Here is a 27106-nt window from a genome sequence, read left to right on the forward strand (position 1 = left end):
GGATTGTATGGTAATCAATAAATATATAAAATGTGTACTGATAGGTTTATCTACTTAGATTAAATGGTGCCAAATTTTGTAAAGTTCTATGTGACCAGGAACATGATGAGTTCTAATTATAATGCCTGGTTTATTTGTTTTTTCACCTAAAGATCAAACTTAATAAACAGATTGTTTTATAAGTGTATGTGGTATTGGGAACTTTTGAAATCGATTTTTTTTTTGTTATGAACATTTTTATTTGCTAGAGCAGTTTTAAGCTCACATAAAAATTGAGCAGGAAGTACAAAGGGTTTCTGGTATTCCCTCTATACTAGCATTGATTTTTTTTTTCCCTGTCCTGGGGCTTGAACTCAGGGCCTGCGCGCTGTCCTTGAGCCTCTTTGTGCCCAAGGCTAGCGCTTTATCACTTGGGCCACAGCACCACTTCCGGCTTTTTCTGAGTAGTTTACTGGATAAGAGTCTCATGGACTTTCCTGCCCGGAATCCTCAGATCTTAGCCTCCTCAGTAGCTAGGATTACAGGCATGAACCTCTGGTGACTGGCTCTGGCATTGATTTTTTTTTAAATTAATTCTTTTGTGATTAAATATAAACCACGCTAACTACATTATGCCAGTTTGTAAAAACTACTAATGCCGGAGGCGTAAGCCTAGCTGTTAGGGAGGCTAAGACCTGAGGATTGCTCATACAGAAAAATCCATGTGACTCTTATTTCTATGTACCTAGCAAAAGTCAGGAAATGGAGGTGTGGCTCAAGTGGTAGAATACCAGCCATGAGCAAAAAAGCCAAGTGAGAAAGCAAGGCCTCCCTTTAGTACTGGCATGGTACTGGCACACACATTTTTTAAAATGCTTTTCAAAAAAAAAAATCCCACTCCTCTTTAATTCTTACTAAATTTTAAACAGAGTTTTTAGTTTACTTGCTAAATATTTTAATGGATAACATTCTATGTTTCTTCAACCCTCAAATTATGCAGTTTGTTGCTAAATTCAATGTTAAATTTTTAATGTTTGAATACAATGATCTTCCTATTTTGCCATGAGTCCTGAGGGCTTTTGGAATACCCTTATTAATCCGTTCAAAAAACAATCTCCTTTTCGGGGACAGACCATCTTTATAGTATTAAGTTAGACATTTTGCAAATTAACATTTTCAGTATCCTTTTATAAACACTGGGCAATTGTTAGAATATAATTAATGCAGCATACATCCTCTAGATGAGCATTACATTTGGTCAAAGTAAATATCTTTCAGTAAGTTTGGCTTTGCAGTATAATCTAGCTCTCAGTGAACTGAAAAGGGCAAGTGAAACAAGGTGCATGTGGTTTTATTGTTTGGCACTTATAACTGGTTTATGTCCCTAGAATTCATTTATGCTGAGGACTAGAATATCTTATAAAACTGATCCTGATTTTAAACTGATTTAATATTAATTGCCTTGGGCCAGGAGCTTAATCTTTCCAGTAATTGCTTGTAAGACAGAAAAGCATCACTTGGTATTTTGGACATTTACACATATAGCTACCTGGCATTAACAAACAAGATTGTTATTTTTAGGCCCTGGGCCACTTCTGGCCTCTTGAATCCTTGGAACTTAGAATGGCTCAGGTCATTGGTATTTATTCTAGCAGCTATGACTACTTTCTTGACTTCAGAAAAATGTTTTAGCTTTAGAAAAAAGACCTTTATTGTGATTCTCCAACTTTTCTGAGGTCTTATTTGTTCTTGTGTTTTATGTAATTCTGTGAATGATGAAAATGTGATATCATTTACATTATTATATCATTTCTGATCATCTCTAATGATAACCAAAAAACTGTGTAATCAGACATATAGATGCATTCAAATAATATATAACTATTATTTAATTAAATTATGAAAGCTATTCTTTGAATTTCTAAAAATATTACTAAAGAAAATGCATTTTATGCAAATTGTTTCTGGGCCCTACTAGCTTCACAGATATGAAGATATTGAACAGAGTCCTTCATGAACTCACTCTCTCATGGCTGCACTCAGCCTTCTAAAGGCACTAGTGTCTTGATGGACTTGGTGTATTCAGGCATTGAAAACTGGGCAACTTCTCTGACACTTCTAGCCCATGTGGTGAGACCCATTTGCTAAACACAGGATGACATACAGTGATATTCTTTTCTTTCAGTTGGTGAGTTTGTAAGTGATGCCCTGCTTGTTCCTGACAAGTGCAAATTCTTACACCAGGAGCGGATGGATGTTTGTGAGACCCACCTTCACTGGCACACCGTTGCCAAAGAGGTACCAGTCTTAAGTTCTTCAAACAAAGTGAAGATTTCTTAGGGAAGTACTCGCATCATTTTTTAGAGCATTTTGAAGCAACAGCTCATTGATAAGCTATGTAAAGAAAAAAAACCATAATTACCCATAGATTTTTTTAATAGACTGTTTTATGCATAGTAACTTTAAGTTCACAGTGAAACAAAACAGAAGATATAGCATTCCCATTTCCCTGTCCACACAAGTAGACATGAATATTTCTATGGAATCAAAACTATGATTCCATCTGGGCATTGATGGCTCACATCTGAAATCCCAGTTTCTCAGGAGGGTGAGACCTGAGGATTGCCAGGGCAGGAAACTCCATGAGACTCTTATCCCCAATAAACAATTCAAAAAAGCTGGAAGAGGCGCTGTGGCTCAAGTGGCAGAGTGCTTGCCTTGAACAAAAGAAGCTGAGGGACAGCACCCAGGCCCAGAGTTCAAGCCCCAGGACCAGTAAAACAAAACAGAAAACAACTGTGATGCCTCTAAGATTCATTATGTCTGTGCTGTTTTATAATTACAATATAATTTCATTTTTTTTTCATCCCAGCTAACTGTGGATGATAGAGCAGAGGAACAGGGGAATGAGCTTGTAGACTTCACCATGAAAAGCTTCAGTCAGGATTCTGGTTTTAAGTTATAGCATCCAGTTTGCTATTCAACAGGCCAGACTGCCACCTTCGTTTTTTCCCCAAGTCAAATCTGTAGCAACAAATCCAGTCCTTGGCTCACCTTTGCTTTCAGTAAAAAACAAAAACATAAGTACATCAATATAACATAAGCACATTGTGGAATTGTCATCACTCTGGAAACTGCTCCTTCCCTTGAACAGAAAGTCTTTCTCCTAAACAATGTAGATGTACTGTAATTTATTTTTGGCAAGATGGTGAAATAAGTTTTCAAGTGTCTAGCTCAGGTGTTCTTGATAGATTCAGTTTTGTACCTGCTTCCCCTCCAGTAACATGGGACTTAAAAAAAAATCATAATTGGAGGAAGAGGCACTACTGGCATGTAGTAGCTGTATACAAGGAAATTTATTAAATATGCTACCATGATCAAGAGTTCCTCCTCCTACCTTGCCTCCCCAGTAAATTATCTAGTCCAAAATGTCAAAGTGTTAAGCTTAGAAACTCTGCTGTAGTCCAACTTATCCTTGTATCATAATCTTAAAACACTTAAGATTTAGCATTATTTTTGGCTTTTATAAGTTGATATATTTTTTACTCAGTGTACAATAAAATAAGGTTTTCTTTAGATAAAGCTATGTTTTGGAGGCTGAGAGCTTGTTGAACATTGAGGAGACCAACCACCTAATTTGAATCCCGGCTCCCCATCTGATATAACCTCATTTTTCTAAGTTTTCAAGAGAAAATTTTCCTCTACTAAGATACCTAAATGACCGATAACTATGAGGAACATATCCTGTCATTTTCATTGTTTACCCATATTGTTGAATTATTCATCTTTGCTTTGTGTCACCAGTAGATCATTGCTGAGTTTTCTGTCAGTTCAGATTTGTGCAATTTAATAAATCCCTGGGAATAAAAGAGATTGAAAAAGAAATCTCTACTGACTGCAAGTATGATTTGTAGTGGCTACAGAGGATAGTTTCTTCTCTCTCTGGAATTGTTACTCTAGGAAGGGAGCCAGGAGACTTGGATGTCTTGAATAAGACAGATCCAGAGAGAGAGAAACTCACATCTGGACTGGAGGTGGGAGTGGATTGAGCATGTATAAGGAACCTCCATAAATTCCTGCTATATCACTAAACTCAGAAAGCACAGGTTCTCTAATAAGTGCATCCTGCATTTACATCTTCACCTGCCTTCCACCTCTATTACATAACATATTCTTGTGAAATAAATAACCTATGCAAAGGACCCTAATTGCTGAATCTCCATGTTAATTGTTCTGTTAAGGCTTTCTTACACTGACGCCTGTCTATGCTGCTTCCTCTTTGTTTTCCTCCTGCCCTTTGTAGACCTGCAGTGAGAAGAGCACCAACTTGCATGACTATGGCATGCTGCTGCCCTGTGGAATTGACAAGTTCCGAGGGGTGGAGTTTGTGTGCTGCCCACTGGCTGAAGAAAGTGAGAATGTTGACTCTGCTGATGCAGAAGAGGATGACTCAGATGTCTGGTGGGGCGGAGCAGACACTGATTATGCAGATGGAAGGTAAGATACCGTCTGCCAACCATCATGTGTATAATGTTTCTTCTATAAATGGGCTTTTCTAGAGCTCAATAAACAAAAATCTCAGAAAAAAAAAAGATCTCTGTTCACTCTTGTCCAAGTTTGCTGTTGGGGAAAGAAATAACTTACCTTTGATGTTCTGTTATGATTATGGCACATTAGTTGATTTTGATGTGATTGATCATCTGTCATGGAGTTGGTTTTAACTGTTTTATTTTAATCTCATGAATAGGGTTCAAAATGCCCCTCAGGTTATAGTGGATTACTGGTAGTTCTAACAGAGAGTTGAAATCTGAAGTAAATCATAAAATTCTGTATTGATATTGCTTCAGCACTATTCTGGGATTAGTCAATCATTAACTCAATGTAAACTTGTTAAGAAAGTGGCACTGTGGCTCAAGTGGTAGAGCGCTTGCCTCGAGCTAAAGAGCTGAGGGACAGCAGGCAGGCCCAGAGTTCAAGCCCCACGACTAACCAAAAAAAAAACAACCCACCACTTTTGTTAAGAATGAGTTGGGGCCTGGTGTGGTGGCTCAAGCTTGTAATCACTGCTACTTGGGAGGCAGAGGTCTGGGAAATCAGGATTGGAGGCCAGCCTCGACAACAAATAAATTTGTGAGACTCCATCTTAACAGGTCTCTAGGTGTAGTTGCATGACATTCCCAGTGATATAGGGAAGCCTAGATAGTAGAATCACAGTCCAGGAAGGTTTAGGAATAAACTAAAATCCTACCTCAAAAAATAATCAATGCGAAATAGGACTGGATGTACGCTTAAGTGGTAAATTGACTACCTAAGTGTAAGACCTTGAGTTCAGTCCCAGTACTGTAAAAAAATTAATTAATTAAAAGAAAATAAAACTTGGTTATCCGTTATAACCATAGATGAACTCATAAATGTTTCCTGAAGCTCTTTAACTGTCTTCATTTTTATGATGGGTAAGAACATACGTTTTTGCCTTTTTTTCCTTTGGAATCTTAACCCTTACGGTCTGATTCTCATTTTAGCTGAAGGTACACATCTGTGCTCAAATCACAGACCCAGAGCTTTCAGATTCAAAATACCATAGGTCTTAGTCATTAGTTATAAACTTAGCCATCTTGCTATTTTTTTTTCCTCCCATGTTCTATCAAATGTTTCCTAATGATGGTACCATCCAGGTGTCTTGGGCTCTTTCCTTTCTCCACCAAATAAAGAATTATGAGGCAGGAAAAGTGGAAACAGGCCAAATTTATTTGAAAGTGAAGGAAGGAACCAAAGAAGATGTGTGTAAGTCTCTTGCCTACTGGTGGTTTAGTATAATTTCCCAACTAGGAGTCCTGTCTTGGAGGGTTGCCTAGTGGTTATGAGGGACTGGACACCTGCTTCCCAGCAAAAAGGGACAAGAGTAGCCATTCCCAGCAGCAAGACAGTGAAGAGGGGAAGCAGAATTTGATAGCTCACTTTCCGCGTTTTTGGAGTCTCCTTTTGTATCCCTTCTGGGCGAGTCTCCTCTGTTCTGGCATCTAAGGGAGAGGCACCTGTACCTTGTGTTTGTTTGCTCTAGGGTCATCAGGGTTATTGTCTTTGACAGGGCTGATATCTCAGTCTTCTAGGGTGTTCAGGAAGAGGTGGTGTTGTCTCTGCTGGACATGCTCTCTCCCTATCTACCTAGTTTTTTTTTTTCTTCTGTGACTCTCTTTCATACCCCTTCTCAGTTGGAACCTCAGTTAGCCTTAAGGAAAAGGGGTGCTGACTGATATGGTTTCTTCCAGCTGAGGAAGGAAGTCAGGGTCCCCCAGGTATAGGATGATTGGTTCAGTGGTTCCTGGTGGATCTTCATGTGGAGTCTCATTTCCATAACCATCTGGAGCTTAATAGCCTCCAGACCAGAGGAAACAAACTCAGTGAGTCCATTGAGATGTCCATTGGCTGAAGATCCAAAGTCCCATTATTACCAGAGCTGAACCCAGAAAGGGTAGGATCCATAGCATTGGATTCCAAGGGCTACCTGCCAACCTGTTTGAGGCTTTTTCTAGAAGGTTTTGAGTATTTTGTTGGCTTTGTTCTGACCTATTAGCATAAAAGCAACACTGATAGATTTCCAAACTGGACATTAAATATAAAGCACAGACTTATAGTATAAGGTGTTCTGACTTCAGGCACAGATTTTATAAGAATACAGGAGTCTATGTACACCTCCAGAATCCTAGCTGCCTTACCAGTTAGTAAAATGAGGGTTCTTTCTAGTGGCTATTGCCTAATTTTGTCAGGACTTGCCTTTGGTTAGTCAAATTGTTTTGTGTTCTCTCTTTACCAAGTTAAAAAAAAAACCATACTCCATGTCACTGGATATAAAAGTAAGCAAACAAAAATAGGTACATTTCAAAGAATAAGAGGAAGAAAAATGAAAAGCAAACTGAAGGCTAGCAAATACTTCTCAGTGTTTATAAAGTTGAAAGTTAATGTGTAAGCCCCCTTCTCCCAAGGCAGGAAGCATCAGTAATGCAGGATTTGCTTCAGAGCCCTTTTTTGTATGGAATTAATTATCTGGGTTCCCCATCCTGGCTGGTCACCTGAATCTTAGTTAAATTTCTACTTCTATAAGTAGAGTGACTTGGTTCTTACTTAAATAGCTCTTCAGTCACATTTAGATCTGACAGGTTGGGTACCTTTTTAAAACAAATTCTTGGCGCTAGAACTGTAATCATATGATACCAATGCGACTCGTATTAAAAGAGAAACTTTCAGGTTGTACAGTGCTTTCACTGGTCATAGGCTTTTTAATACTTGGTTTGCTAACTTCCCATGACTGAATTGATGATGTACCAAATAAATATATAGAATGATAAGTAAACCAGGAAAGTTCCAAGGCAGGAGTGAAACTTAGAAGGCAATGGATTTGTACTGTGACTCTGTCAATATTGGTAACCTGTCACTTATGATAATTCATATAGGTAGGACTTTCATTATCTTTTAAATTATTAGCATAAATTTCATGTACACAAATTATGGGTACTTTGATCAGGTTCATTACACCTAGATTTCTCTTTCTTAATCCACCTTCCCCTTATTTTTAATAGGTTTTATTGGATTCATTGTATATATGTTTTATTATATATTTATATTTTATATATTTGTGATATATTAAAATATTTTAAATAGATAAAATATTTTAAATGTATAATATAAATATATAAAATGTACGGTATGTATAAATATGTATGTGTACTTGTCATTCAGTTCCCCTTTCACACTGTTCTTTACTTCCCTTCCTATGCTTCCACCAAATGTCCCCCTTATACAACAGGTAGTATTTTTCTTATTAATTTTACATTCTATGTACTACATATATCATTCTGAGCTTGGTTTATCTCGCTTAACATGACCTGTAGTTCCATCCATTTTCCTGCACATAATTTAATTTCATTTTTCTATAAGAAACTTAAAATTAAAGTGGGAATGAAAGGCCTTTGCCTAGCTTTGCCTAGTTTTGTATATCTTGTAAAACCTCTTTTTGGGGGTGGAATAGACCTTAACAGGTTGTAATATTCTCATCAAATATTCTTTCCAACTTTCTGACTTAATTGAAAGCATTACTAACATCATCATATCTTACAAGGGCCACTTAATCAGTGGTTCTTTCTCTGCCTACACCTCTTCTCACTACTTGAAGTGGATCCATATGGCTTACCTTTCTGACCTAGAGTTCTTTGTTTATTTATTACAGTCATCAAGTAACTCGACATTCTTTGATATCAATTTCCCCTTGTTATCCATTCCTGCCTGTTATCAGCTAAACTACAGAATGTGTATTTATGTATGTTTGTTTTTATAAACATTAATGGTAGGTATCACTTACTCTAGGAACCACTATATAATTTCTTATCCACACTAGACAAAGTACTGGGATCACAGTGATAAGCTAAATGACCTAGCTATATTAGGTAATCTGGTCACCCTAAGCCTGTCTTCAGTGGTACCCTTACATATGTTGATGATCAGTTAAAATGATGTCAAACTCCTTTCTAGTCTCCTTCATATGTAAATCAGGTACATCAGAAACCTGCAATACAGTCATCTGTTGGACTTGTCTCTTTGAACAATGCACCCATAAGCTTTTAGCTTTGACCTTTCTCTATGAACATGATCTCCTGATCCACACCCCACACACTAATCAGGTCCTAATGAGTTTCATCCCTCCCTCATGATCCTGATTCACATTTGCAATCAGTCTATCATCCTTATTTTCTTTCCTCTTTACCTCGCACCCCAGTCCTCCTAACTTGGTTGAACTCAATGGATAACTATTCCTATACACTTGATTGAATATAGCAGACTTAATGGTATCCTTCATATTTTCTTTTTGGTAGTCTTGGGGTTTTTTATAGTCCCATGCTTTTTGGGATTGCTTACTTTGCTTGCTTAGCTGGTGTTCTACTTCTTGTGCCATACCTCCACCCCAGCTTTTTGTTGGTTATTTTGGAGATGAAATCTAGCAGACTTTTCTGCCCAGGCTGGTTTCAAACTTTAATCCTCTGAATCTTAGTCACCTGAGTAGCTAGGATTATAGATGTGAGTCACTAGTGCCCGAGGACATTTATATTTTCTTTTGCCTGTTTTCTATACTCTGGGGAAAATCCATTTTTCCCTTTATTAACTTTTGATGTTTTCTAAGGTATCACATCTAAAGTAACCCTACCAATGAGTTCCATTTCTTATTTATGTGGTAATACCAGATGGGATCTTAATGTTTGTAGATTCACCTAATATCCCTATTTGATGACCTATCGTCTTCCACATGGCAGTTGATCCAAGCCAACTCCTTTCTCCTTAGTTCTTAGTGTCATCCTCTTCCCCAGCCATCCAGCTAGGATTTCTGCAATGAGGCACTTAGCATTTGGTAGGCATTCAGTACGTTTGTTTATTCAACATGTTTATTGAATAGTTAATGGGTCTGTCCTTCCTCAACATCCCTTTTGTTTCTTCCATTCCTTGAGTCTGAACTCCTGATCACTTCCCGTTCCTTTCTTGTCATTATTTATGCCTGAAATCCATCTTATTTCATGAACTGTCACTTCCTGAATTTAATTACCATTTATTATCACTTACTATCACTTTGTATGTCCACCACTATATCAAAGCCCTCCCCCTTCCCTGTTACCCTTGTGTTTAGGAATACATTCATCCCTCAACTTCAGTTCTTATTACTTGGAAGTAATGTGACTCTGCCCCTTTCCCATTCTCCACCCAAGTAATTCATTCCCATGTAATATTCCTATTAGACACTTTCTTGCTTTTGAACTAGCTAGAATATATTTGGCAGTTTCTTCTACCCAAACGAAAGTTCAGATTCCCCAGTAGGTCCTTCAGAATTTTCAGAATTATACCTTTGGGGGGAAGGAGGGGTTTAAACATGTTCATCACTGTATCTGCCCATACCTAATTGTATTACTTTATAATCTTTGACCTTTTTTTATTCTAAGCTTCTATTCCTATTTATTCTGCTGCTTCTAATTTTTTCTTTCTGTTTTATCAAACAAGTCAACATACAATAAAATTTATTGTGGCCTGAAAAAAATAATACATTTTAATGTTCAACTGAAAAAAATATAAAATACTTTGCTTTTCTGTGCTTTTCTTGTAAGGCTCATTCATAGCCTTACATTAGCTTCCATTTAATTATAGTAATTTCTCTTTTTATCTGCCAGAGTAAATCCAAACTACATATAATTCATGTGTCATGTATATCTTGCATTTAAATCTTCAATAAATGTTAACCAATTGAAGTATGCATTTTTTTCGTAGCTGTTAGCAGACTTCGTAATCCATATTTGAATAATATTGAATCATTCAACATTTTAGCACAGATGTCAAATTAGAATGATATTATGTATATACATATGTATTTTGACATTTCCTAAAAGACAGTAAAAGTACAAAGAAACAAGTAAGTTTAATTTCAACAAAATAGTTTGTTTATTCCAATATACCTCAAATATAATTGCAGCATAATTAATCAATTATCAGTACAGTTAATTGTCCAATATAATTATCAAATAATTACCAGCTATAATTTTACATAAATAATCAATATGACAAGTTATTATTAATATAGTTTACATCCTGTTTTGCTTGTTTCTTTCATACTTAGCCCTCTAAAATAGTTCTCTCTTTTTTTGGCAATGTTAGAGGTTGAAACCAGGAATGTACACATACTAGGAAGATCTTTACTGAGTTACACTGTTCACCCATCAGCACATAGTTTCACCCACATCACATTTCGGACTAGGCACATTGCAAGGGCTCCATAGTTGTATCTTGGGCAGTATCATCCTAGAAGACCTGATATTTCCTGCTACTCTTTCATTCCCTTGAACACAAATGGCTAATCTAGCTCAGGGTATATTACAAGAATGAATTTTTTTGTTATCATTTTCTTCTTTTGTTTTCCCTCTAGTTTATACCTGATATTTTGCCTATTAATGACCTCTGTAGACATTCCTGTTTGGGGAGTTTCTCCACTTCCAAAGTGTATCAAACAGACTTTATTGCATAAACATCACAAAATTTGTTTCCCAAAGCAGCATGAAAGAGGAGAGAACATTGTCCCACATCTGTTTAACAGCAGGTGGTTCAGGTGTTTGTGGCACAATATTAAGAAGTGATATCCTTCCTGCAAGTGACTAAGTGGATGAGAATTCCGTATTTCCTTTTTTGGTCTTATAGAAACATTTCTCTGTTGTCCTTTCTGGTGCCTGAGGAAATTCATCTGGAATACCCTCATCTGATGACTCAAAATTCCACTTTCCTGACTACTTGTAATCACCCTCTGCTTTATCTAGAAATTACAGAATATCTCCTTCTGTCCAGTCTGATTTTCAGCAGTGTTCAGTGAGATAATACGTGCTTTGGGACTAGAATAAGAGCAAGGCAGAAAGCCCCATATTACACCATTTTTCCAGGAAGTCCCAGCCTCCTTTCATTTTTCTGTTATTTTGAAATAGTTGGGAAATTATAATGAGGTAATTCTTGGGAAGATAAAATAGGAACATTCTATAAATTATGGGGAAAATAGGGTTAAGAATAACAATATGTTTAGACATATTCTAATGAGTGTTATCAGATTACTTTTTTCTACAACAGAGTAAGTCTGAGGTTAAAATATCAATTCTTCTGATAATCAGAACTGTTCAACAAGAAACTATGTCCAACAGACACTAATGATATTTCCAGCAGCCTCTCCTACTTACCAAGCATTCACAAGAGTGTGTGAGTTGGTGCATGAAAACATGTGGTACAATCTCTTTCATATTAGGTGATCAACAAATATTTGAGTTGTATGAAAGTGACATTCACATCACATACGTGCACAAATGTTGTCATGGTAGCTCAGCATCATCATATGTAATCAAAATTAATTGACCTTATAAAAAATTAAGACTGTCCTTGTTAGTATTAAATAATTAATTGAAATTGCAGTAGAAATTGCAAAACCAAGACATACTGACCAAAATAACTCAAAACACAGACCATAAGAAATGTTATAATTTCTTCTCAGCTCTTTACCTGTTGGTACTGCTTTCATATCTTTATTTCATTGAGTAAAATTGAATAAAATGAAGTTTTAATGACCAGTCGAATATATATCTATTTTGGAGGGGTTTCTGTATTGGCTTTCCTATTTGAACTAGCAATTTGTTTTTTCTGCTCTAGGGTCAAGTTAGAGTACTTTAATAAAAATAACTGTAGGCAGTAATTTCAGGAAGTTGAAGTTGTAAGTCATGAGACTAGCTAAACTCTATTAGCTGTGATTTAAGGATTGAACAAATAGAGCAGTATTTCTCACCTGGGTGTGATTTCTGTTCAAGAGACCTTTGGGAATGTCACGTGAGGGTGAAGGGTTAGAATGAACATGCCACTGATATTTTGTGAGTAGAGCTAGAAACATTGCTTGTTACTTACTAACCATCTAACAGTGCTCTAGGCAGCCGTGCAACCAAGGCCATTGTGCTGAGAATGAGTAACTCTGATTTAGACATTTCTCTGACATTGGAACTCTAGAGAAATTGCTCTGTTAGAAGAAAGTCTTCCATTTAGGTTTGGCTTCACTCTGATTCCCCATGAACAGAGAAGCAGACACTAAGAGCCCACCTCTTCAGCATAGTTTTCGTCTAAATAGAAATCAAAACAGACCTTCCTAATTGCACCAAAGCTAGAAGATGTTAAGATCAAAATATGCCGTGGATTTTAATTAAGACTTCTGATTTGCACCTAATTAATTAATTAATTCTAATCATTATATCAAATTTTTTCCTCTTATTGCCATTACTACTGTCCATTTTTACTACATTGAAATAATACATTTTTTTCTGGAACAAATTAAATATGTTTTGAAATATGGAAGATTTTATCTTCATACAAAAACATTTGTCTGTGACATGTGATTTGAACAATATTTAAACCTGAAAGGGTGGTGTGCAACTGTAATCATAGATACTTAGGAAGTGAATCTAGGAGGATCGTGGTTTGAAGCCAACAGAACAAAGTTAGTGGGAGAACCTATCTGAAAAACAATCAGTATGATTCGGGTAATGACTCAAGTGAAGGAGCTCTTGGCTAGAAAGTCAAAGTACTATCCTCAGTACCACAAAAAATAAAATTTAAAATATTATAAAATTTGAGGGTTTACATCAGAGGAAAAATGCATATAATTTGATGTAAGTGTAGCCACGAGTCAGGCATAGTGGCAAACTTATGTAATTCTACAAGTTAGAGACTAGCCTGGGAAAATTTAACAAGATCTTATTTTGATAATGATATGCAAACAAAAAGGATTGAGGCTTAACTGAAGTGTTAGAGAGCTTGCCTAACAAAAATAAGACCCTTGATTCAATTCCTAGTACCTGCAAATTAAGAATGTAAGCTAGCTAGCTAGTTAGATAGATAGATAGATGGAGATTTGACTCAAATTTTACTTAGTCACTTCTCATATTCCTTTAATTGTGGGTAAAAGATAAAATTTTCATTTTTAACACTATGCACATGTGTTTTCCATTTATTAGCTCTATAATTATCTCCTTAATTATGCTAATTGTGCTGTCAAAATTTATCCATCTGCCTCATGGCTGTCAGAATTATTTTTGATGCTATGATCAGCAGAGGGAGCAGAGTTTTGATCAGTTTCTCTTGATCAGTTCATCTTTTCAGTCAGCAGAGATGGTGTTGGCTAAGGCTGGATTTGTGCATGGCAGCATGCTGGATATAGTTGAAAGCCAATGTCATTATGGTCTCTGTGCCCCAAGAAATTTTCCCAAAACTAACACCAGATAGTATTACAGAGGGTGCATTTCACAATTACATTTTTTGGGGGGAGTTTGTGAAAACTTCATTAAAATAAAACGATTAAATAGTAAGTTTCACATATAACATCTTCCAGTTCTCCAGAATTTATGAAGCTTTCCACAACCTTACCTGCTCTCAGGCTTTTGTGAGAATTTATAAGAATTTGTGACATTCTGCCTTTAAAATTGGATTCAAGAAAGAAGAATGCTTTATTTAGTCATATAGTTTCTTACTTGTATGAAATTCTTTCAGTAGATAATCTTCCAGCTTCTTTTTTGCCTTGCATTTAAAAAAAGTTGTATTACATGCCCAAGAGAGGGAAAAAAAATACCAACTTTAGAGGTCACAAGCAAATCAAGATAAATGAAAGCCGTACATTTTTGTCAGTGGATGGGTCAAGTAAGAATGGGTTTGATGAAACTGCTTATGGCTTTGAGAGGTAACTGTCACAGCACTGGCTTGGCAGATGCTGGCACTGTTTGAGGCCATCTGACTATTATACTGAAATAAAGGCACTAATTTGGAAATGATGAATAGGAGAATAGCAGGAGCTTTCGTTTCTCTCTTGAGGAAAGTGATTGCCAATTCTGAAGTCTTACTAAACATGCTGAATTTCTGTATTTAATAAACTTGGGTCAGGTCTATGTCAAGAAGAAAAACAAAAATTAATTCAATGAACTTAACCGGTTACAGATGTGAAGCCAAATCATGGGGTTTGTTTTGGTCTTCAATCAGGTTGTGGCTAGGAGAAAGGATTCCTTCACAGTTCAGGGCTGGTGTGCTGTTGTTTTGGTCAGTGAAAGTAATGGGAAGTCAATGAGGAGTCCTCAAACAGCACATTTGTAAGAATGATTTTAGGTGTTTCTATTTGCTATTACTAGGGATTTTTAAGCCATTGATGCAAGAACTCCTCTCTCTTAATTCAGCTTTCAAATTTCCTAAGCTACACAACAGTAGGAAAATATAGACATGATTTTTAACTCTCTTCTGGCATAACAACAAAACAATAATTTCTTGTTGAATATCTGGATATTGTCATCTTGAGCGTAAAAAAGCCTTGTTCATTTCAGATTTTATTGCCATAAGTATAAATGATCTTTAAAAAGTAACAGTGGGGCACACATGTAATTCATGTTATTTGGGAGTAATTAATAGAACTGCAATACGGACGGACGGACAGACAGGCAGATGGACAGACAGAAAAACAGATGGACAGACATACAGATGGACAGAAAGACAAATGGACAGACATAGATACAGAGAGATGGTTAGACGGACTGGTGGACGAATGGATGGATAGCCAGATGGACAGACAGATGTACCGATGGACAGATGGACAGACAGGCTACAGATGGACGGACAGACAGAAAGACAGATGGACAGATGGCTCCACAGATGAATGATCAGATGTACCGACAGACATGGATGGACAGAGGGATGGACAGATGGATGGATGAGCAGATGGACAGACAGGCAGATGGACAGATGGATGGACAGACAGATGGATGAATGGACAGACAGATGGACAGACGGATAGGTGAACTGACTGATGGATGGACAGATGAACTGACAGACGGACTGATGGTCAGATGGATGGATGGATAGATGGACAGACAGACAGATGGAATGGACTGATGGATGAACAGATGGACAGACAGGCAGATGGACAAATGGATGGACAGACAGTCAGATGAATAGACAGACAGATGAATGGACAGACGGATAGATGAACCGACGGATGGATGGATAGATGGACAGACAGACATATGAATGGACTGATGGATGGATAGATGGATAGACAGGCAGACGGACGGACTGACAGTCTAGCATGGGAAAAAGTTGGCAAGACCTTTTCTCATAAACAAGGGGTTGGAGGAGTGGCTCAGTTGGTAGAGCATTGGCAATGGGTGACAGCATCAGGTCTCTAGTTCAAGTCTCAGTCTTGTACCTAAAAAACAAAACAAAAACAAAAAACAACAACAACAAAAAACAGACCAGGTATGGTGGGATATAACTATAATTCCTGCTATGCAAGAGAGAGAAGAGGATCACAGTACCAGGCCACCTGTGCAAAAACATATGACCCTATCTTAAAAAAAAACAACTGGGGGTATAGCTCAGATGGTAGAGAATTTACTTGACTGTGTGCGGCCATAAATTCAATCTCTAGTATAGCTAGCTAGCTAGCTAGATTTGCTTTCAACTCAAAATCTATATATTCAGTGTATTAGATCTAAAGATACTTTTCTTACTAGAACCATATAGTATAAACTACTATGAATAGTCCACCATGAATTATAATATATCTATGTTTAGAAAGAAGTCAGTCTTTAGGAAAATATTTTAAATTCAAAAGTATTCCTTTGATTATAGGTAAGCAAAGTTCCCAAAGTTTTCTCTTTACTTCTCCATATTTATGGAGCCATATTTTTAGGGGATCTCTTATAAAATGTGAAATTATAAATGATGAGCTATCTCATTAAGCTGAATATAATCCCTAGAACTTACACAACTAGGTAAGGAAAGAAAATACTTGTTAGTAAGTAAGATGACCTCTGCTAATATCTTTGAAGGTGAAAAGTGTGCTTTAATATACCTTCTTAAGTGTGTGACTTTACCTCTAACATGGGGAAAATTGAGGTAACCTAATAACAATGTGTTCTTTCAGAACTAATAAGTAATAGATGAGGAAACGTAAGGAACTGGTAAAACATATAGGGATGTTTCTAACATAAAATGTCCTGAGTGAGGTCAGGGCCATTGTGAGGTTGATGGGTTTTCAGTCAAATCATTAGTTTTACCTATTGTCTCTTGGCTATTATACTGTGCTCCCTTTTCTTTTTAAAAACTCTTAAAAGTATAGGCCTTATAATTATTATAATCAATGGTAACAGATAATGAATTCTTAAGCTCTTGTCCTGGAGGAGGTTGAGAACATTATTAGAGTCTATTTTAGTAGTAAATAATTAAGATATTTTTATTAATTTAAACATGTGAGAGTATTTGTTTTTTTAAACCTAGACAAGCAAAATACTAAAATACCTGATTTCCTATTGGAAAATGACTAATAAAACTAAGGTAGAATTAATTGGGCTCTTGGACATTTTAAATAGAAATGTAGTAGCTATTCAAATAGCAATGAAGTCGTTCTACTTTCAACTCTGAAATTATGTTTCAAGGCCTGCAATTTTGTATTTATATCAGAAATAGCAGAATTATTGTATCTTAAACTCCAACAAGTAAGAGAAACTATATCACAGTGTTAATTTCCTACCTCCTGGAATATGTTGTTCCTTGTTTTCCATTGTACAGCCTTGGACTATTCTGTTAATCGGTTAGCCTCCATCAGTTCTCAGGAGAATTTTATAGCTACTATTATAGGAAAATTGGAGCCAAAGAGTCATACACATATCAGAAGTGGTAATGAAGCACTTTGATTTTATGAAAATGTGTTTACAAGGTAATCCCAGGAGAGCAACATTGCATTTAATGTTATTTAATGAGGGCAGAGCTAATCACAGACACCTAAGATGCTAAGACCATAGACACAGCAGTTTTAGCTTCCTATCACATTAAGAGTCCAGTCTCATATACATCTCCATGGTGCTGAAGCTCCCTTACCAATGCAGCGCACAAACCATAGTACTACATTGGTCTTTTTTGCTTCTGTCCATTTGAGGATCATGTTTTCTCACATGTACATTGGTAAAGGACTCCTATATGTTATTCTTTCAGGTACTGTGTTTAAGACATTGGTGGTCTTTGGCTGTGACTCCTAAACCAAGTGATACTGCCATTAGTAGTAGTGGCAGGCAACTCCATTTGCTGTCCAATCAGACTACCAGAATAGGTTCAGTCATCACTGGCCTCAGAAATCCAAGCTTCCATAGGACAAATTGATCATTGTAAAACACTTCATGACCAATAAATATACCATTAGAATCCATCATCCCTGCCATTTCTCAGAAACCCTTTTTCTAATGTAACTTATTCATCATTGTCATTTCTAACCTATTTTTTTCTTACTCATTTTTTGCTCGGGATTTTTTGAATTATTGTTGTTGATCTTTGATTTGTAACTCTCTGGTCATCACTATTTCTTGTTTTTTTTTGTTTGTTTGTTTGTTTTGGATCTCATCTGTTAAATTCTTGTTACCCTCTTTAGATTTTTATGGTATTTTCCTTTCTGTTCCTTTCTATAATCTATGCCTTTGCTTTCAATACCAGTTGTGAGTGGACAAGTCCAAGATTTATTTCTCCATCCCAAATTCTATTTGGTAATATCCTAAGTGTAGGAATGCTGCATGTCTCCAGAAGTGTTTCCTTCCCCTACTGTCCACTCCATCTTGGTTCTCTCAAAGCTATTTAATCTTCAGTGGCCCACACTTCCTGTGAAGTTATTAACCTTTGAACTTGCGGCTCACATCTGTCCCTTCTGCAGATTCAGTTCTGGTTTCATCCATTTCTGTCCATTTTTTCTAAATACAATTCTAAAGTATCACTATTTCTTGCTAGTGTTACTGCAGTAGCCTACTAATTTTAGCTCTTGCTATCTGTCTTCTATCTACCTCCCCTTTCCCCCATTCGCTAAACCATTCTCTATACAGCAAACAGAATGTGGAGTGTATGGATACATAAGCCTCAATTACAACCCCCCAGATACTGATACAGTCTTGGCCTTCCAATATACCGAAAGTACAAAGTAAAAACAATGAAGCTTGGCTTTCAGCCTGTGAGAATGATGACACTTACTGAACAGGTTCTTTCTGCCAGGCCTTCATTTTAACTACTATCTTCATCCTTTTTCTGCTGATTTAGTATCAGACAAGTCACCATGACAAGCCTTCATCGCAGGGTGAACACATCTCACTGAAGACCAGAGATTTTTCCCAGGATCCTGTTAGGTTTATTTCCATCTTTTGTGAATGAATTCCACTGTTCATTCTTCTGTCCTCCTTATCTTCAATCTCTGCAGCATATTTATTTCCATCCTGACGCTAATCATGTTTTTGCATTTTTTTAAAATTTTTATTGTAAAGGTGGCAAACAGAGGGTGATAGTTACCTAAGCAAGGTAATGAGTACATTTCCTTTTGAACAGTGTTACTCGCTCCCTCATTTTCTCCAGCTTCCCCCCTCCACAACCCCTCTCCCACCAAGCTGTAAAGTTCATGTCAGCACTACTGCTGCATTGGTTCACCCTTTGTCCTGCACTTTCTGTGATTCCCCTTACACTTGTTGATACTGTTTTTGATTTCTGTATCCTTTGTCTGTATATGTTTATCTGATCTTCTCAAGGGACCAGGGAATCATGTTCTAGCATTCTCTTGGTTATCATTTTCTTGCCCAATAAAATGTAAGCTCTGAAGACTAAGAACTTACATTTTTCCCTTTTAGAGCCTCCCATTTAGGTGATTTTTGGAACATAGCCAGTTTTGACTAACATTTGCTGAAAAAAATGAATTTTCTTATAGTTTCCCTTATTCATAGTTTTGATTTCTGTGATCTCAACATTACGATTCTAGAAAGAAACAATGCATAGAATTTAAATCCCATTGTATTTTGAGAAGCATGGCAAGATCTGTGGCATCTGCTCCATTCTTCTCTGTATACAAACAACTCCTTTTTCCAGGAGATCCACACTGGATGGCTAGTCTCTGTAGATATCTCAATTATCAGGTCAATGGGTGAAGTATCATAGATAACCCTTATTTTACTAAATAATGCCTCCATAGTGCAAAAGTAGTGATGTTGGCAGTTTGTATTTGCTAGGAAAAACCATAAAGTGTTGTCTCACATCATTATAAGAAAGGGAAAGGCTGAGTATAGTATAATAAATATTTAGAGAAAAGGGCACATATTCTCATAACTTCTATTATGGTCTATTATGATTTTTTATTATTGTTAGTGCTTTACTATTATAAATTATACTTTTTGACAGGCATATTGTATAAGAAAATATATAGATTGTATAGGGTCCACGGATTATTTCAGGCATCTGGTGGGAGTCTTGTAATATATAGTCACACATGGTTGTTTTGGACATGGTTCATAAGTAGGCTCATAAATGCCAATAGAAAATATCTTCTCAGGAAAATTTTTTACATAGATCTCTGAGTTGGGAAACAGTCTTGAAACATTTGTGGAGAGAGAAGGAAGAAGAGAAACCATGTAATTATATTTCCAAAACCAGATTCTGTTTCCACTGCTCTGTGATATCATAGTGGAGCATATTAGCAGTATACCCAGTGAGTGTCCATCTGGTCTATTATCTGTGGCTTTCGGGAGTGGTAGCTCTTGGGCTTAAAAAAAAGAAAAGCAAAAATATGCAATGCTGCTTAATAGGAATAGAAAAACATTGCCTGGCAGATCTTTGTACTTTTGGTCCAAATTTCTAGTCCTTATCTCCAGCTGTCTACCAGATACTTCTTCCGCAGTGCCTCACCGTCTCTCCGATCTCTCATAATCAAAGCTACATCTATTCACTTCTGTTTCTTGGTGCCTGGCTCTTTCTGATGTAGCCTCTGTTGCCATTAGTAACCATCTCCATCCCTTCTCTCCATCTTGAAATATAAGATTAATCTTCCCACCCCCCCCCCTTCATTTCGTTATTTCTCAAAATCTTCACTTCCCTCATCATCCTCACCTGTCACTCCTTCACCCGTATGCCCTCCATGCTTCTACCAGCCCATCACTTGTCAAAGTACAGTGGGCCTTGACATATTTCTGCTTAAAGTCAATTTCATCTCATGTCCCTGATTGATCAGATTTTTTTTTTGAGCTTCTCTGTGCTTCTTTCATATGTTTTCGGTATGTTACACAGTTACCCATCCTCTTTCTTTTTCCATAGTCTCCTCTCTTTCTTCATTTTCCCCACAATAGAAGAAGGGAAAAGTGGAATCTTTACAGGGAGTAAATGCAGCTTTTTAAAAACTAGACTTTTTTCCAGTTACATAGGGAAGGATTTCACAGATACATTTCCACATATGCTAACACAATCGGTTTCATCACTCCATCGACTTGTCCTGTACCCTTCCCCCTAACAAATAGCATCCTCCGTAGGTTTCTTTGTTCTGCTTTCATAGTTGCAAATAATATATTTCAACATTATTCACTCTTCCTTATCCTCCTCTAGGAACACCTCCTTCCTGATAGTGCCACCCCCTCTTCCTTCCCAGCCCCATATTGATCGTCAGCTTCTGCTGAATTCCTCTACACTACCCTCATATCTTTTTGCAGTGTTACACAGTTATGCATCCTCTTCCATTTTTCTCATTCCTCCCTTTCCTTTTCCTCTTGAGTAAATGTAGCTTCTTAAGACTTTGTTTAATTTCTTCAGGGACCTTGTTCTGCTTCTCAGCCAAATTGGATGGGGAGTTTAGAGATATCCCGTATGGCTCTTACTTCTCCATTCCCAATGACCCTGCTCTTGTTCTGCCCACCAGGATGGTCTGTTTGGATAATGCTACTTGGCCACCATTATAGGGTCATTCTGAACAATTTCATTGCCCTAAAAAGCCTCAGTGATCTTCCTGTTGCTCCCCTCTTTTTAATCCCTGGAAAGTACTGTATTAGTCTTTTTCTGTTTCTATCATTTTACCTTTTTCAGATTGTCATATGACTTTTTTTGTGTGTGTGCAGTCTTGAACTCAGGGTCTGAGTACTGTCCCTGAGCTTTTGCTCAAGGCTAAAGGTCTATCATTTGAGCCACAGCTGCTCTTCTGGCTCTTCTTGGTGGGGGGAGGTAGTAATTGGATAATATGAGTGTCACAAATTTTTTTCTACCTGGCCTGACTTTTGAACCATGATCTTCAGATCTCAGCCTCCTGAAAAGCTAGGGTTACAGGCATGAGCCACTGGCACCTGGCTTGACATATGACTTTTTTTAGACTATGCAGAAGATGAATTACTTTGCATAGTTGTATTAAGAATAAAATTGGTATGTGAATAATGCTATCTAAAGAGACTCTCAGAGGCAACTGCAAGTGGGATTATGTCGAAGTCAGCCTTCATATGAAAATGAAAGGAGGATCATCTTTGTGATATGGATTATCTTTCACCAAAGTAAAACTTTTCATGCTGACACATAATTTTTTTTCATCAATGATTCATTTCCGTCTAGTAAGTCCTTTGACCTTCTGATTGCATCTCATGCTCCCTGGATGTTCAGCATTTGCGGAACCTTTTCTCTTTGTTGGAGTATTTCTCGTTATTAGTATTTAAGACCTGGAAAAGCCATCTGCTGTGGACAGACAGCCCTTCAAGTCTATGAATGTGGTCTGAATATTCTACCAGTCTATTCACTGATACTGTATTGTGAGGTTTTAGTTTTTTGTTTTTTTTTTACAAAGAATTGCTATGTAGTGTTCAGTCTCATATATTCATAAACTTCTCGCTTGGGTTTTCTTTTCAAAACCAGATCACCTTAATCACATCACAAAGCAGCTGTCTGTGATTTTAAGTGGTAACAGAAAAGTAAGATTTTTTTTTCCCCTCCTGTTGTTTTCTGACATAATTTGAAATCACGGTGTTGGCATGGTTTGCTTTCTTGGAGAAGATGTGACATCATTAAAACACAATCACATATTTCTGCTTTAAATAGTATCCCAATTGATAATTGAATTCATGGGCACTGAAATTTAATTCTAGAAATCAAAGCTATGGTATTAAGAACTGGACCTGAGTTCTCCTAGGGCACGTAATTTAATTCCTCTACCAGTTGAACTATTATGTATTTCTGCTCCTTGCTATTATGCCAGTAAATTACACAAGCAGATGCAGCAATCCATAATGGGCATGTAATTCCCTCTGTTTGATGGCTAGACAAATAGCAGAATGCAAATCACTATAAACAGCTCTTCCCATAGGCATATCTTTTCTCTTTGGAGCCTTAACAGCAACATACAAAGAATTCTGGGGAGGCACCGGCGTAGGTCCAGGGTCCTGGTTTCTATATCCCCTTTGGTATCTTAAGCATAGATCATATAGTTGGACCTTGTTCCTGCAATCATGGTTCAAGAGGAATACTAGCTTATTAGCCCCATACTCCCAGCTTTCCTTGAATTTTCCACTTAAAATGGAGAACTATCCCATATTATACCTAATGATTCATTTTGAATAAAGAAGAAATCTGAACCACAGTAAACTCACTGATGATGTACATCAAGTTATCTTTATTACTCACTAGTTGTACAACATTGGGACTCAGTAGAATTCAAAAGTGGTATTCTGGAAAAAAAAATTGGGCCAGCTGAGTCAACTATTACGTATTCTTTTGAAATATTGCCTCAGGCAATAGACTTCTGCTTCAGAATTTTTGAGCAGGGAATTAAGAAATCAGTTATTTCACCTTATTTTATCTAAGCAGATGAAGGCTTACACCATCTGATTATCAATGCCAGTGTTTTCCTATCTCACATTCACAGTGAAAAGAACTAGTTATGATCTTCTCTATATTAATGATTTATGCATTAAGACACAAATAAATTGTCCTTACTAGTACCTTTCTTTTTCTTCTCTAGCCAGATGCTTCAGACATGTTTGAGTATGTTTTTTCATTATGCTTGCATTATATTTAACTAGACTCAGGAAGCTGTCCAAGTGGGGAGTCCTACGTATTTTGTAAAAGGACTCTTTTCCTAAGTTCTGTATCCTATGCATTCTGTATCCTATGTATTCCTATACAAGGAAGTCATGCACATCTTTATTCAACTTTTAAATTGGGAAGTAATCAGAATATTCCTACTATTGTCATATCCATCTCTATTTTCCCATTTTTAGTTTCTTGTAACCTTCCTGTCAGACATTGAAAGTCTTTCAAATTTCCAGAACCACCTTCCTTCTGTCCTTTAGATTATAGATGGAACTGTTTTCCTTTTCTGACAAGAGTAAGCTAAGCTCTAGTTTCTTCCATAGTGTCCCATAGTCTAAAAGGCTGATACAAGCATGCCAAATTCTCAAGGCTTCTCCCCCAAACTGAGAAATTCTGTTTGTTGGCTAGAATCAGCACAGGTAACAACTCCCTTACTGTTGTTGTTTTTCTGAACACAACAAAATGACAGCAGTTCTTAATCCCGTTAGTATGGTATTGCTTCTCATATAGATCCCTGGGAACTGCTCTGGTGGTTGAAATTCTTAACTATAACCAAGTCTTTTTTCCTTTAGTGGTTTGATCAAGGGTCTCTCTCTGTCTCTCTCTCTTCTCTCTCTGTCTCTGTCTCTGTCTGTCTGTCTGTCTCTCTCTCTCTTTCTCTCTCCCCTACACTCTCCTATCAAATGATGTGTAACTAGCCTTTCAGTATCTAACACTTATACATTCTCATTTCCCTTTATCTTCTTTCCAACTGTGGAATAACCAGGCCTTCCAGAGCAGATATGTGATTTCCACAAGGATTTATTAACAGGCCTTTAAAATTTTATTCTCAGTGTGGCCTTCTCTGGCTACTTAGTCCTTCTGATTTATTATTTTCCATTTGTATATCTGTATAAAGATATTTTGTGCCATGAACACTATTTCTGACCCTCTTCCAAATTTTACTGTGGGGTTCTGGGTATCTTTGGCCATCATTCTTAGTGTTCTGTGTTTCTTTGATTTTCAGAATTTTGTTCACTAACAAACAGCATCATATTATATTGCAGCATCTCAGAAATGCAGGTTCTCAGGACTCCTCTCAGACCCACTGATTCAAAACCATTGGGGTACATGTGTCTGCTGAGCTGTGTTTTAATAAGTATTCTAGCTAAGTCTGATGCTTACTTGAGAGACAATGAAATATCAGATAAAGAGCAGGGAGCCTGGCCAGGTAATTTCAGTAGGCATCCATAACAAATTGTAGATTCTAGATTAACTTGTCAGTTTCTTCTTGCCCTTCCACATCCAGTTTAAACCTCTAGTGACAGGGACTACACTTGGCTACTCTGCAGGCACTGTGGTCTTCTTTCATATATGCTATGAGAAATAATTCCTATCTTATATAGGAAACTCGGTTTTAGTATGTTTAGTCCCTCCTTTCCCTCTTTGATAGATTAATTTTATAGAGTAGTTTTAAGTTTACAGAGCACTGATCTGAAAATATAAAGATTCTTCTCTGCCTTCTTATAGCTATTATTTCCAAGTTCCTTCTTTTTCTTAACCATTTTGCATTAATATGGTATATCTGAACCATTATTAATACATTATCAATAACCAGTACTCATTTTATATTCAAGTTATCTGTTGTGTGAATTTTGACAAATGCATGATGCCATTACAATACCAGAGTAGTTGCGCTGCCTTAAAAATACTTTATGCTCCACTCACTCATCCTTTCTGCTGTCTGCTTGAACCCCTGGTAGCCATTGATCTTTCCATGATCCGTGTAATTTGGCCTTTTCTGGTAGGTCATGTAATTGGAAACATGATGCTCTTTTTGCACCTGCCCAAGCTGTCTCCAAGTGTAAAAAGTTTTGCAGATCTAATGAGCTCAATTTCTCCTTGGACCTGCTGGATTCAGACTTGTCTTCAGTCCCTTTGAGAATGACCAAAGTTTCTCGTTGGTTTTTCTCTTTTGTTTATTTGACTACTTCACAGTTATTTGTTTGTTCTTACAGTGAAGACAAAGTAGTAGAAGTAGCAGAGGAGGAGGATGTGGCTGATGTTGAAGAGGAAGAAGCTGATGATGACGAGGATGTGGAAGATGGTGATGAGGTAGAAGAGGAGGCTGAAGAACCCTACGAAGAGGCGAAGGAGAGAACCACCAGCATTGCCACCACCACCACCACCACCACAGAGTCTGTGGAAGAGGTGGTCCGAGGTAATCCACTGTCCATGTGGCTTCTTTCATTTGTTTGCTGTTTTTATTGGTGTGAAAACAAATTTTCTATCAGTTGAAAATTTCAGTTTACACTTCCCCAATACAGAAAATAACAGGACTTCTTAGTCTTGTTTTTTTTTTTTTTTTCATTTGCTTGACTGGTTGAATAGCCATTAATTTTAAACAATATGAATTCTTGATTACATAGTTTATTCTGTGCCTGTATATGCTGCTTAGGATATCCCAGATCATCTTACAGAACTCTACCTAGTTAGAGTCATCTCAACATCATTGTCTCCTGTACCACTGAGACTGAGCAACTTGAGTATGAAAACTGGGCTTTACTCTGTCTGATGAAGAGAAATGAGCTTATATGCTTTTTATAAAAATATCTCTTAGTTGCATGAGTAATTGTAATTAGATTTTACTAAGGAAAATTGGCAAGTGTCACATTATTTTGTGCCGTGGAATTTAATTTGGATGATTTGTGGTATGGTTAAATCACTTAATTGGAAGAAGAAGATATAGTATTCATATCCAAAACTTTATTTCCTGTTGAACTGATTGATGTCCTTGTAGAGAATGTTACAAACCAAAGGAACCAAAAAATTTCCTTTTTGTCTCCATGAAATTCACTTTGCCTAAACCATCAAATGTTATGGCAACTAGTCTATGTTTCAAGTCAAGTTGCATAAAGGCTCTAAATTTGTTTTGCAGATACTCAAAGAATTCTGTAGAACTAAACTAAGTAAATATGGAGTGACTAAATTTTAATGTATTCTAGTACTTTTAGAGTTCATTCACAAACATTATCTACTATAGTTACTTACTATCTTAATAAAAAATGAAAGAAAGCCTTTTACTTTTTTATTAAGATGTAATGATTTCAGCTTCATTGTTGTATTGGAGCTTTAAGTGGGCAGTGATACCTGTCTAAAGTACTTTAGTTTTTATTGCTGTTAATATCTCTTCCCTTTGTTGCATTTTTTAACAACTTTATTAAGATAATTTGGTGTTATAAAATACACTCATTCTAAGTATAATTCAGTGACTTTAATAAATTTACCCAGTTGTTTAACCATGCTAGTCCAGTCTTAAAACAGTTCACCATTACAGTAACTACCCATCTCCATTCAAGTTCATCACTGCTCACTTATATCTCCCCAAAAAGAAAAAGCAAATCTACTGTCTCCACAGGTTTTTCCTTTTATGAATATTAAGTTATTCATACATTGTGTTGTCTGGCTTCCTTAACATAGGGTTTTTGAGTTCTGTTTTTCATTTGTAGCTGTTATAACAGATTCCTCTGAGTTGAATTTTCCTAGTTGGCTCAGAATCCAATAGAAGTAATGTATATTCTTTAAGGAAATGTCGTTCTATAACTATTGTTTAACTTTATCATTCCCTACTGAATGTCATTCATTTTAACATATAAACAGATATGCAAGCAGATGTCAACTTTATTTAAATGGCTGTTCCTCAAATACTTGAGTCATC

The 27106-nt window shown here is 36.7% G+C and overlaps 1 protein-coding gene across 4 annotated transcripts in view; it reads left to right on the top strand.

Annotated features, from left to right (window-relative positions):
- LOC122105645 (amyloid beta precursor protein) overlaps window positions 1–27106 on the top strand; it is a 211365-nt gene that overhangs the window by 91231 nt on the left and 93028 nt on the right. For all 4 annotated transcript variants that reach the window (XM_042676972.1, XM_042676973.1, XM_042676970.1 and 1 more), the window contains exons 4-6: window positions 2165–2277; window positions 4283–4476; window positions 25407–25609. In XM_042676972.1, coding sequence (XP_042532906.1) covers window positions 2165–2277; window positions 4283–4476; window positions 25407–25609 — 510 coding nt within the window. The remainder of the gene's footprint in view (window positions 1–2164; window positions 2278–4282; window positions 4477–25406; window positions 25610–27106) is intronic.

The sequence above is a fragment of the Dipodomys spectabilis genome, unplaced genomic scaffold, assembly GCF_019054845.1.
Source record: "Dipodomys spectabilis isolate Male_0828 unplaced genomic scaffold, ASM1905484v1 ptg000032l, whole genome shotgun sequence".
In the NCBI taxonomy this organism is placed as follows: domain Eukaryota; kingdom Metazoa; phylum Chordata; class Mammalia; order Rodentia; family Heteromyidae; genus Dipodomys; species Dipodomys spectabilis.